Genomic DNA, 13,533 nt, shown 5'->3' on the forward strand with positions numbered 1-13,533 from the left:
GTCCTGCACTTAAATAGCATGATAGGCTTTCTGAGCCCCCATGTGACTCTTTTTTTCAGATACTGTGTCCCTGTAAGTCTGAGGGATTTCAGTGGAGTCACAGTTCAAAAGTATTCCTGAGCCTTATACCTGATAAGAAATAACAGGTGAACCCAGGATCGTTTGAGATACTCTGGGTTTTTAAGGTCAGGAGACATTTGAGAATATGTTTTATTTGCATTGCAAGCAGGGATGTTTCCTGGAATACTTGCTCTTCTCTGCTTTCTCTGCAGTACAAAATCTGCATAAAAAACTAGCAAACTAGGCCATTAATAAATATGTAAAAGAAGCCTGGTCTGTGAGGTACTGACTCAGTGTATGTGAGGACACCCAGCTTTGCTAGCCCCACTTCAGTGATTATTCCTGTGGAATTAGAGGGCTTACACGCCATTGAAATGATTTGGAGACTGCTAGACTTTCTAACGTAGTCCTTTATTTTTCCCTTTTTTCACCTGTAAGTTAATGCCTTTTATTTGTTACTTCAGCAGATAATTTTTATGGTAGCTTTTCTACTTTATATCCTGCTGGTATATAGTTTAACAAAATGCCTTTTGAAACAGTGTATTTCATTCCTCAGTCATGCCTCTGAGAATAAATTCTTGCTGTATTATAACTTCTTTTATATCTTTTCTTTACTGTGATTGAGAACTTCCGCAAACTTTTCTTTCAGAAATTACTACTTCTTACTCCCTCTCTGTGCCTCATGTGTGTCTCTTTTCTGTCTAGACCAGCTGTTACTTGCCGCTGGTATCCATGACTGGTCATGTCCTGTTACAGTGGCTTAAACACTTAAAGAAATTCCGTAATAGCATTTCTATTTTTACATCTGGATCTCCAGGAAGAAAACCGAATTTTCACACCTGACTACCTATTCGAGGTGTTATCCATGATGCTGTGACAATGAGCTGATATTGTAGAGAATCCTTTCTAAAATTACTTTAACAGGCTTTAGTGATTCTGAATGGTAGCATTTATGGTAGAAAATGTTTCATGATGGTACTTTCGGAAGTAACGATGCTGTATATTTCTGTGTAGAAGTCGTGTCTTCTTTACTGATAATTACTCCCCCTTGCTTTTTGCAAAGTTAAATATGCAGCGTTTTGGCAAAAGTGGTTAATGGAGCTAGCTGAAAATTGTTGTTAAATCCTGTTCTTGACAAGCAAAACTATTAACGTTGAATGAACATTTTTCTGGGAAACCTATTTTCATAACAAATGGGACTTGCTCATCTCAGTCTAGAAATGCTTTGATTTAGAAGTGCCGCTCTGCTGTAGTATGATTCAGTTGTGCAATCTTTATGATGGACCAGAGCCCCAGCATCTCGCATATCGGGCTCCCTCGCTATCTCTGATGCAGTCTACCTCCATGGAAAGAACCCATGGTCACAAGAAGTTTGCTGTGTTCGTATAGAGTCGAACAACAAAGAAACTCTTTGCCCTGCAACTCCCATGAAGTTGACCATGTTTATAAATTGAAGTACTTTCTTTTTTGTCCAAAATAGTCACTGTTCAATCTCTATAAAGTTTGAGAAATGAAGTGTTTCCCCAGTTTAAGTACATGTGAAACAAAACACCTTTGACTGCATTTTGATTATTTTCTGGTACTGGATGAGTTCCTCAGGACACCAGAATGGTTAATGACTAAAAGCCTCCAGGTTAAGGGATATCAACTTTCATCCCATGTAGCAACAATGTGTGTTTCTCGTTTGTGTTGTTATTAATGAACCATACACTTTGCAAATTGCTTCTGAAAGATTTTAACACTCCGTTAAGAAGCCACCATAATTTCTCACTGAAAAAGCCCACACCTAGATTTCATACAGATATTTCAGAGCTGTGGACTATACAGGGGTAAAACATCCAGATTTCTTTGAATCAGATCTGAATCAAGGTGGGATACCAGGGAAGACTACATCTTAACGTTTTGACTTTTAGGCAGACCTGACATTTGTTATGTAGCTGCCAACAGAGCTCTCAAGCTGATACTCAAGGTAGGGAAGGTATTTTACAGACAAGCAATGTAACCCGTGTTTGTTTTTAAAGAATATGGAGAGATTAGTGGATTATAACAATATAGCAGGACAAATCGCAATCAAAAATATGCTCAGGTTAATTTAATTGTGACAAAGTTGGTACAACTCACAGCTACACTGAAATTAGTATATATTAGCCCATTAATTCATTCCATCTGCTGTATCATACAGAATAATTTCAGGATTGCTTAGAAGGCTTACTTCAAATATACTTTTAAAGTTTGTTCGTGTTCATTATATGTCAGACTTTAACACCGCTGCCTGTCTTTGTTAGTCTGTTCACAGTTTTCCAGAGGAGTTTATGCCATCTTTGGATTCTATGACCAGATGTCAATGAACACATTGACATCATTTTGTGGAGCCCTTCATACATCCTTCGTCACACCCAGCTTCCCAACAGATGCAGATGTGCAGTTTGTCATCCAGATGCGGCCAGCATTAAAAGGAGCCATCTTGAGTCTCTTGACTCATTATAAGTGGGAAAAGTTTGTGTACCTCTATGACACAGAACGGGGTAAGCACCATCATTTTAAGTGATTTTTCTATTTCATAAGTTGCTATGAGTATTACCAGAATCAGTACGTGCAGCCCATCCCAATTTTCTTCTGGATGCAGGTAGCACATTCTGATAGTCCTAGGAAAAAAGTTTATTCTGAAGAAACTAAAATGAATGGATAAGTGAAAAGAAGGCATCTTCATATTACCGATCGTTTGTAAAGAGATTGGCTGGAGGATAGTGTTAGCAGTATAAGCATTCAGTTTGGAGTACCTGGTTTCCATGGAACCACAGACTCAACACTTGCCAGGGTTTTTGAGTCCTTGCAAAATAAGTACAGTCAGCACTATAAAGTAGGCTGTTAAGCAAGACCTTCCACTGTGCTTGACATTGCAAATCCGCCACTGCTTTACATAAATGTGCATTTCTGCTGCCAGTAGACAAAGACAATTCATGCAAAGGTACGCTCTGGACATGTCTAGGCATCAATAATGGTCTAAGAATTTAATGCATAAGATGCTTTAGGGCTCTGCTGGAGAAAAGATGCTCTAGATATGTCACATGGATATACAGAGATGAATTTAGATACATGACAAGAATGACCAGAGATACGTTTTTCTAAATGAAAACGTATTAAAACCAGTGTTTTCATGCTTAAGCCAATTGTTAACTACTAAGAAGCACCAAAGGTAGCAAATCCTGCCAAAAGAGATCTAAGCATCAGAAGCCATTTTCTGTGAGGAATATTGCATATTTCTGTGGAGCAGCTGTTACTACCTGCTCTGAGTCTACAGAATTTGCTTGGTTACAGATTTGACCTGGGTAGCATTTTTTTGCATCAGATAGATGTGCCACTGTCGTTCTCCCCAGCTTTATGATTAACGACTCCAAGACCTTCTTCAGATCAAAAGGGTGTGGATAGAGCCAAAGAAGTTTAGATTCCATTCCCAGCTCCCATGACAAAGTTCTGGTACGCTAGGCTACCGCATAGTGATAAAGATCAAGTCTTCAGTGGCTATGCTTTTCACACTGAAGATTAATAGCATCACTCAACTAATGATTTATGTTGACCGTATGTTGAAAGAAAGTAATTTTTAGTCTGATTTTAGGTGAATGCCAAGAGTTCAGAATTTTCTGAGTGATTTGGAGCTGTTCAATATTTCTGGCGTTGAAAAACGCTAGCTATGAGATCAAGTAGGAAAGTACAGAGAAGTTAAGAATGCCATTAGTTTTTAACTCTTTTAAAACCACTACTGAAACATCCATATTTCTGGTTTAGTCCACTCTTAAATGAAAGCTCCTGTGAATATGCCAGTTGTCTAAGTAAGTAAGGTTTGATGTGGCCAAATGCGATAAACTTCCATGTGATAAGGTAAAATGTCATATGTTCCAGGACTGATGAGACTTACCATAATTAAGGCTAATAAAGTTTGTTTTGGAGAGAGATGCACCAGTTATCCAAGACCATGCCTAATAAGAAATTTGGCACTTCAGACTGGAAAAATCATCCAAAACAGTGGGAGTTTCACTAGAACTTGTCTATATGATATGACTGTCAAACTGAGATAGTAACAGAAGTCATGAGGGAAGACTTGCAGACTCTATGTGCAGAATCTTTAGGTAGACACAGTCTAATCAAGAACTTATTATGATGACTCATCCCTTTGGAACAGTTTAGATTGTGTCTAGGCTTCATTTTGTCTTGTTCATACTGATTTTAATCACAGGTTAAAACACAGCTCTTGCTGGTGAAATTAGCCCCAGGAATCTGACTTCACCTCTGTTGCCTTCTGCCCCTTGTCTTGACTTCCAATTGACTTCTTACCGTAATCTTACAATTACTAATCAAAATCATGTTGTGAACCTACTGTGGTTCATATGTATGATATGCTAGCTGTATATTGTATCAGACATTCAGACTAAGTGTCCGAGTGCAAAATCTGAATTAGATGACAGCACAGGTGATTGTAGGATTATAAAATATAGCTCAGGGTTAGAAGATAAAGTACAGCTGTGTCTTTAGGATGGAAGAGGCATCAGTGCATGCAGGTAGCTTGATGATGGGCTTTGAGTTGTTTGGGGTAAACTTACCACTTCTTATCTGTCTTTCCTATACATATATCCTCGTTGCTGTTGTTTGATAACATATTCGCCATCTGCTAAAACAGGAACAAAAATGAACAGTTGATTATCTTCAGTTACTGCTGGTTTAGTTAGGTTAAAACAAACTTGATAGCAGTCTTATCAGAGTTATAATTGCTGTATTCTTCCATCATTAAAATAGATTAAGAGATTCATATAGGAGGGAGAGGCAAGGCAATTGGGTACTGAGAAATAGACACTAGATTCCTTTGTTTGATGAGCAGTAACCATGGATGACAGCACCTGAAACATTTGGCAATTCCAGTATGCTGCCTAATTTCTTGTGACAGGCCTTCAAATGTGAAAAAACATCCCAAGATGTTGAACAATAATAATGGTGAATGACTCCTTGTGTCGGGTAGTGAATAGGCTGTACGTGTTCCTGTGCAGAGCTACCACTGGAAATGAAAACACTGGAGCTGTCACAATTTTTAATAATTCCTGTCTTAGATCCTTAACTGCTCTAGGGCACAAACACTGTAGAGAGAAGGTATTAAGCGGTTTACTGTCAGTTTCTGAAATAAACTATCATTTAAATACTTCCTTTCTAGAAAGATTATTATCTCACTGGTTTGTTTTGAGAATCTGAGAAATTGCAAAACATTAGACTACTCTTTCTTATGTTGAATATTAGTTATGGAGTAAACTGTTCTTGCAACTAGATTTACAGTGTTCTGCTGAAGCAAAACACTGCCATGTATTAAACATTGCATTTACTATTAATAAATAGTGCAGCATATTACAGATGCCATACAAAACTGAATAAACCTTCTTGTAGTTTTATGCTGCTTATTGAGCTATTTCCGTTTAGGCTTAGGAGAGCAAGGAATCAGCTTTATAAAATTGTTTTCCTTAAACAGTGGCTTTTTTTTCTTCTTTGCCATCAAATTGCATAATCATACGGTTTCCCCCTTGGTGACATTAGGCACGATCCTGTGATGTTTGCTCCTGCAATGAAGGCAAAAGATAAATCTCAAACAACAGAATAAAGTTAAGATCTACAATTACATAGATAGGTGGTGAAGCTTTTAATCCAGTGAGTTAGTGTGTACGTTGTGTATGTTTATACTTGTAAGTACATTATTTTCTGTTGCTATGAGATGACTGAATGTTGCAGATTGTGCTTTCAAATGTGTATTTATGTGCAGGTGCAAAATTCAGTTTCTTTAAAACTGCTAAAGCACACAGATAGAAAAATAAAATGTGAGATTTATGAATTCCAGCAGCAAGAATTATGTCTTATCATTGCTTATTTCAGTGGCTGGACTTACTCTTCTGTGAAGAAACTGAAATTTAAGAGAAATACTAAATTGCATGTTCTTCTCCTAGTACCAGCAGAAAAAATAAATTATACTTTGCAGAGAGTAATGATGCATTAGGAAATGGCTGCTAAGGGAAGAAAGGACATTAAGCAGCGTATAGAAGAAACAGTCATATGTTCATTCCATGCCACATGCTTTTAGTTCATGTGAAAGGGAAAGGCAGGGTTGATTTCTGTTTGTATTAACTCACATCAGTAAGTTGACACTGTTGGTTGCCATGATGCGTGCAAAATATCTGATTAATTATATGGTGCTAACTGCCTCAGTAGGCTTCTCTGCAGTAGAACTAAGACTAATTAAGATTATGTCAGGATGAAATGAGATGGGGTTACATACAGACAGCTATTAAGAATTTGGATAGCACTTGTCAGGAAAGTCACCTTTTACATCTCATGCTGAGGATTATGTTTCATCACAAACCTCAGGTTTATTTCCAGTCTTAAGGTCTGTTTCTCCTCTTGCTTTGCTGTAAATCAGATGTTATGCCACTGAAATCAATGGACCAGAGTAACGCTAGTATGAATGTGTCGAGAGGTAAGCTTGTGACTTTCAGAGTCACCTTAATGTTGCGTGGAAGTGTGAAGTATTTCTCATTTACTTATGGTATGGTAGATTGTAATACTGAAGCTTTGGGGTTTTTAAATTTCCATAATGTTTCTTAAGTAACGTTTCAGTTTATTTTTGCCTGAGAAACACTGTTTTGTTCAGATTGTTCACTTTCCATCTGTCAGTACACCACAAGCATTTTGTCTTAAGTTACTTTGATTTGTCATACCTACTGTGCACAAAGACACTGATTTCTGTTGTATAGATCATTTAATCAGAATCACACCAAGTGATTTCTGTGATGCACATCCAGTCTTCTTCCTCTTCCTGCAGATCATAGGAGTCATCACAGGACAGGAAAGTGACTTTGTGTAATGCCTACCTACACAATGGAAGCTCAGTCTAGACAGAGCTACAGATAGACAACAGTCTTCATGGCATTGTAACCAAATACCTCTCTAAATCTGAAATTCTTCTGTCATTTAGTTTTGATTTAGTCTGTCAGTAGGTATCTAGCGATACCTAAAATCAAGGAAAAAAAAAAAAAGCTCTGGTAAATAGGGTTATCATAGGCTAATTTTTTTTTTTTTAGCTGGTTAACACTGGCTAGATGAAGGCTGAGGCACAGAACTGTTTGTCTAAAGCCCCAGGTTGTGTGGCTAGGAGTTGAAAATATCTGCTTTAAATGCAATTACATGTTTAATCCTTACTGACACAGAAACACAAAAATTTGACCTGAACATAGTGGATGGGTAAGGATGCAGAAGACCTAAAAATACAGCTTCAGAAAATACGAGCTCTCCTATGCCTTTTAAATATAAAACCTTCTGGTACCCTGTTGCATAAAGAAATGCCAGGTAAAGAGCAAAAAAAAAAACCAAAAACTGTAAGCTGCTTGATGATTATGCATAAGGCATCAAATTGCCTTACATTGGGTTCAGTACAAGGCAATGAGGTCTGATTCACTGCTTCTGCTGAAGACAAAGAATAACTCTTCTGTTTAGTTCTGCTTTTACAAAATGAGGTTAGTTATCTGTTGCTATCAAAGGACAAGACACTTCTGTACTACTTTCCCTGGAGAATGAGATTGGAGCTGATAAAAGAAGCGGTATGTAGAACCAGGCTCATTATATCTTCCACAAAATTAAATTGATGGACTTTTTATTTTTTTAAGATATAAGACTTGTACTGAAAATTACTGATACATAGAACATAACATTTTTTGCAAAACATCTAGGGTAAGATCAATTTTTGTGGAATCTAAAAAGACTCAGCTTTAGTACCTGGTGGATTCCTGCAGATTTTGGAATGTCAGGTTCTGATGGACTGGATCTCTGCTGAAGACAGCAATGAAAAATGTAATCCAACACAGAATGACTGACTCCTGTTTATAAGCACCTTCCATCAGCAGATAGGTGCAAAAGAACTCCTCCTTCCACGTAGCTCATTTGTTAAACTCTGTATTGTCTTTCTGCATGTCAGGAACTTTTATCTTCATTTATTAAGATCATTCTTCAATAAAGGGGAAAAATGAAACTGGTGGTAGCAGCTACACCAGCATTAGTAAACCCTGAATTCAGCACCTGCTGAAAAATGTCAAAAGAATCAATAGCCAAGCTGTTCATTAGCGTGTTTATTCTTCAGAGCCGGGAAGTTATTCCACTGGCTGAAGAACTGGTCTGGATCCATTGCATGAAGGAGAAAGAATTTAAGGCTAGCTCACAGTTTTCTCAGAATTAAGCATGGGCTTGTTCCATTTTAAAATTACAATTCTTGTTTGCTAGTGTGTTTATACCTGTTTAGTTCTTCTCAGTTGCACCTATAAGGTTGATGCAATGTATTTGCTTAAACTTTCAAATCTATGAAAGGATTTAAAATCTTGACATTATCTTCTGTAAATACTAGTCTGTGGTGAAGAATAATGGAACAAACAAAGCATGTTCGGAAGCCTATGAAACACCAAAGGTAACAAAATGGGGAAGAACTACTGCAAACCTTAATTCTTCTGAGTTTTTTGGCTCTTTTGCAGGAGTGTTTTGGACAGCAGCCCAGCATCATGGGGATGACATGTAGACAGTATCAATTGCTAGCATTTAGGTAGCTATGTAGATGAGCTGTCTCATTCTCCTTTCCCACTTCTTTATATACTGGGAAATGCACAGCAGGGAATAAAATCTTGGCAAGACCTCCCGAGCTCAGGCTCAGCCTCCATGTCACAGGAACAGGCGTGACAGGTCTATACATTTGAAGAATCCTGTGACCCACTAACTGCCATCCAGACAATTTCTTCTAAGCCATGATCTCTGCAAAGGTCAACTTGCAGTGTGGCCACAAAATATTACATCTTTTGCATGGCTTTGCTTGAAAGGATGTAATGTATGTTTAAGTTTTCAAGCTCTGGTACGATAGAGAGCGCACACAGTGTAAAGATCCTTATAGTAGAAAATCCATTATTAAGATTTAAAGAACAATCATACTTCATGTAGTTATGTGTAATAAGAAAATGATCTGTTTCTTTCACTATCAGCCCTTTGGGAATGAGTGATTTTACCATCTTCTAATGCCTAGAATTTGTATTTATATAGAATGGAAAGCTGTAGATACCGCTTAGCAATGTTTGTATGAAATATAAGTAATTTACCCTGACAAAGAAGCAAAACTTGACGTTCTTATTGAGGGAGCATTGCTTTGTTGCTTTCAGCTATATAATGTATGAACCAAGGCTCTATTCAGGAAACATGCCACAACCTTAACTGAAATATTCCAGGATTGCTTTACAGTTTGACTTCACTGCCTAGATGTGTTTGGGAATAGTCTGAGCCTAAACAGTTAAATCTAGCTTTTGATAATCACTCTCCATTTATTTCCTCTGAAATCTCTAAAGTCTCATACAGGCTCCTTTTATCTTGGTCTCTGTGGTACACAGATACAGAAGAAAGCCCTTTTACTGATCCTTTCCCAAACAAACATTGAGACCCTGTGCGGGTGAATAGATGTTGGCTGTATTTTGGGTAGACTGAGAACCTTAAGCATTTTTCTCCTGATCTTTCCCGTTAGTTACTATTTGTTTAGCTTACCCCTGGTAATCACTTACACCATTTTTCTAGCTTATGAACAAGAACAGTGAATCAACTTTGAAAGTCATCATCCAGCATGAGATGCATCACACTGGGAAGACTGAGATGCAGCTGAAGACCAGCAGCATAGAGTTCATGGTGATATTAATCTGTACTGCAGATTTGTGCGTCTCTACAAGTTTTGTGTATACACAATGGGTTCAGTTTGGTGTTGAGATGCCCAGGCAAAATGCGTGAGCATCCCTTGAAGCTGTTGGGACACACACTACTGTCAGCAGTATTTCCCAACAACACACATGTGCAACAAATCTGTGTCTTGTTTCATGGAGCCCCTGAGAATAAGGAAGTGGGTCAGCCCATTCATGAAGAAAAGCAGGAACACCAGAGCAAGAGCATGGTATGACAGAGCCTCAATACTGCTTGTGCGGTGATGATGTGATATCATCTCTTCTTCCATCTACACATAACGGTGTTGTGATAGGGTATTATGGTAACCTCGCTCGCACTGAGTGTGAATCTGGTTGTGACTGAGAGAGCATCAGAATCTGACCTCACTTTATGTGAAATCAGCTTGTAAAACGGCATCAGAACATTCAGGGTACACAGTATGAATGGGAAAGTCCTAGATAAATAATTTCTGAAAGCCTAAAGCAGGATGTGTGCTACCCTCATGATCCTAACAGAAGCAACTGGAACTCTCGGGAACATGAGCCAAGGTCCTGAATATCTTATGTAGTAAACAGGAGAACTAGCAGCATTACCGCTCACCCATGCCTTAGATGAAGTCTGCAAATTATTGTATTTATAAACTGGCTTATGTAAATACATGCATATAAATATTTGGCTTTTCATAAATATGCATGTTTTATCAACTTTTGGTGTAGCCGTAACATTTATTTTTTTTATTGTATGCACAAGTAATTTAAGTGGCAGAAGCTTTTGTTCTCAATTGATTTTACGTCTCTATCAGCAAGGCTTAAATGGTCAGAATCTCACATTTCCATATTTCTTTAAAAAAAGGTAAAATTCAAGACAGTTTCCAAGTGCAAGTGGAGGGGGGAAGGGCTGAAAAGATACATGTGAGCAGTTGGTGGCCCTTTTGCTCTGAGGCTAGGGCAAGGACTTGACACAAAGCCAAGCCTCAGAGGTGGTGGAAAGGCTTCACTAGGAACCAGAGGAGATGAGGTGAAATTTGTTGATCTCAGGGAGGAGATGGGACTTTTTACACTAGAAAGGAAGGCTGTAGAAAAGAATATGTATATGCAAAGGACTGTGAGTAAATTTTTATCAAACCTGTTTATTTAACCCATCTCACCCAGCAGATCTAGGAGTTTACTTAGAGTTACTTTGTTTGAGTTTATTATTTTGCATTTGTATATGCAGCATAGCTTTAAAGACTGGAAGCCTTTGGCATCCGGATGCTCAGAGCAAGGCAGGCTAGTTTCACCTGGGGCGTTGTGCTGATTCTGTTCATGGAAGTGAACTGTCTTGCTGACTTAAAGACTGCGTAACAGAATCAGTACTTTGAGTGGGACTGAAGAAAGCGGGACTGTTTAGTAACAGAATCAAGATGAAGCAATTTTCAGGTATGTATCAAAACCAGAATGTCTAACATTACATTAGTATGGGAACTTTACTATGTATTTCAGTGGGGTAGCATGTTCTGGTTATCATGTGTTTTCCAAAGAAAGAACATTTTGACATCCTATACCTTAATGCAGTTAAGATGGCAGTATTTAGCATGTTAATATTCTTACAAGTTTGCAAATTTTGTCACGCTTCACTGGATCTTGACTATATGTTTACTCTTCCTGTGCATCTTTCTTCACCTAGAAATAGTTCATTCGTAACCTGAGTGACAGTCATTATTGGTGGCCCATGGTATTTTGTGGATCAATGGTTGTTTCTTATTCACAATGAGGGAACAGGTTCCCTAGATAATGCTGTGAGACCTCATGCTTTTGTGAGCATGATGTGATGCTGAGAAGAAGATCTTCAGCCCAGGCAAATGAACCATTCACCAGGTGAAGAACTTCTGTGGAATGAGCACAAGCTGTTGTGGCTTAATGGAATGACTATAATAATTGCAAGTGGCAAAAAAAACACCGAACACAAAGAAGATTTCCCCAGTGCTTGAGGAGTATATGAGTAAAACGGAGTATCTCAACAAGTTCGTAAATCAAAGCTGCTCCTTTCATAGAATGGCCTCAGATACTCCGAAGCAGGTTCTCAGCTAAGCAATGACATGTTCTTTTCTCACTACCAAAAGAGAGGCTTCATATGCAGTTTGAATTTCTTTTGATACAGGACTATATAGCATGCTGGGTGAATGGTGTGCAAGAATTTAGCTTTGTTAAAGGTTTTGTGCTTTTGAAGTGATTTTCATTTAATGGTCTCAGACAACAATGAATGAAGATCAACAATATCTGTATGGGGCATGCAAGGGTTTTCAGTCCTGTTTTTCAGATGGAAGATTTGATGTGCTGATCAGCAGGTTATCAACCTGATCTTCTTCTACTTACATATATGGAAATACCTTTGTAGAGTTGAAAGCACAGTTAGCTTTTACTTAAGAGATGTGCAGAATGTCATACTGGAAGTCCGTGACCATGGTTACTAATGAAAAACCGTTTTTCATATTCCTACACAAGAATTCCATTAAATTTTACCATGAATTTCCCTTCTCACTTAGAAAAAAAGTTGAGCCTTTGAAGAAAACCATCATGGATTACTAAGAAGCTTCGCACTGAAGGTAGTTAATTAGATAGTGTTTGTCATGGAGTTTATATGAAGGAATCCATTGGTTATAGCTTCAATACCTTCCTTCATCTATGACACTTGGCCCTTTTAGATGTAGTTTCTTCTTTCAGGCTTCAGAGAATTTACCAAACTAGTTTGACCACATACCTTTTTCTTCCCAGAAAATATCAGCTGTCTCAGTAAGCATAAATGATTAGAATGCTTTGTAGAAGAAAAATAAATGTGAATGCATTTGACAAACCCACTCAGCTGGCAGGTAGAATGACCTTATATTGTATTTAGGTTAAAGAGTTTTTAAAGAGTTTTTTTCTTATGGAGATAAGTTGGTTGTTTTTTTTTTTTCCCCTCTGGTTTCTCATGAGACATTTAAAATCACACTTTTTTCTTTTTTCTTTTTTTTTTTTTTAAACTCTCCTTCTTGCAATTCACAGTAGGATAGCACTGTGAGCGTGCATTTCAGAAGGTATGTAAGACAGTGTACTGCTGTAGTAGAGTGGAATGAAAAATAGCTCTATAAAGTGATTAAGTATTAATCTCTAAAGAAAAAAAGTGAAAAGTTCCTGACATGAATTTTATATTCAGTAACAAGTAATTACTCATTTCTTCAGCTCTAGATGCATAGCTTTTCCTGAGTACCTCTTTTGCTTTGATTCATGATGCAAAGAGTCATTGGGAGGGAAAGGTGACCTAAGGTTTTATTCCTCCTGATCCTGAGCTCATTGTGTTCACAGCCTGTTGCTTTGCAGTTAAAAGTATTTCTGACCTACCTTGGTTGTCAGCAGCCCAAAGAAACAAATCACCAGTCAGTGATTTGCATAGCATAGCAGCATATAGTCATGGCCCCTCTTCAGTTTGTTAAAGTGATTAAGCACAGACTTCAGCAAAGTATCCCCTTTATTGCTGAAGTGTTTCTCCTTTGGTTTTTAGGGCCAGATTCCTCAGGCACCGCTCTGCGAAGTGGGTGTGCCATGGAATCTGGATTTGCACATGAAGTACATCTGTGCTCCCTCCAGGTGAATGGGATGGAGCCTGAATAAGGTGAGGTGCTTTTCCCAGGGAAGTAGTAGTTTAGTGAGCAGTGTGGGCTAATGCATCTTATCTGAAACTGAAGAATTTCCT

At 38.0% G+C, this 13,533-nt stretch overlaps 1 protein-coding gene across 1 annotated transcript in view; it reads left to right on the forward strand.

Annotated features, from left to right (window-relative positions):
• GRIA3 (glutamate receptor, ionotropic, AMPA 3) overlaps positions 1-13,533 on the forward strand; it is a 152,623-nt gene that overhangs the window by 31,497 nt on the left and 107,593 nt on the right. Inside the window, exon 2 of the mRNA XM_009708840.1 lies at positions 2,346-2,585. Coding sequence (XP_009707142.1) covers positions 2,346-2,585 — 240 coding nt within the window. The remainder of the gene's footprint in view (positions 1-2,345; positions 2,586-13,533) is intronic.

The sequence above is a fragment of the Cariama cristata genome, unplaced genomic scaffold (genome assembly GCF_000690535.1).
Source record: "Cariama cristata isolate BGI_N322 unplaced genomic scaffold, ASM69053v1 scaffold3441, whole genome shotgun sequence".
In the NCBI taxonomy this organism is placed as follows: domain Eukaryota; kingdom Metazoa; phylum Chordata; class Aves; order Cariamiformes; family Cariamidae; genus Cariama; species Cariama cristata.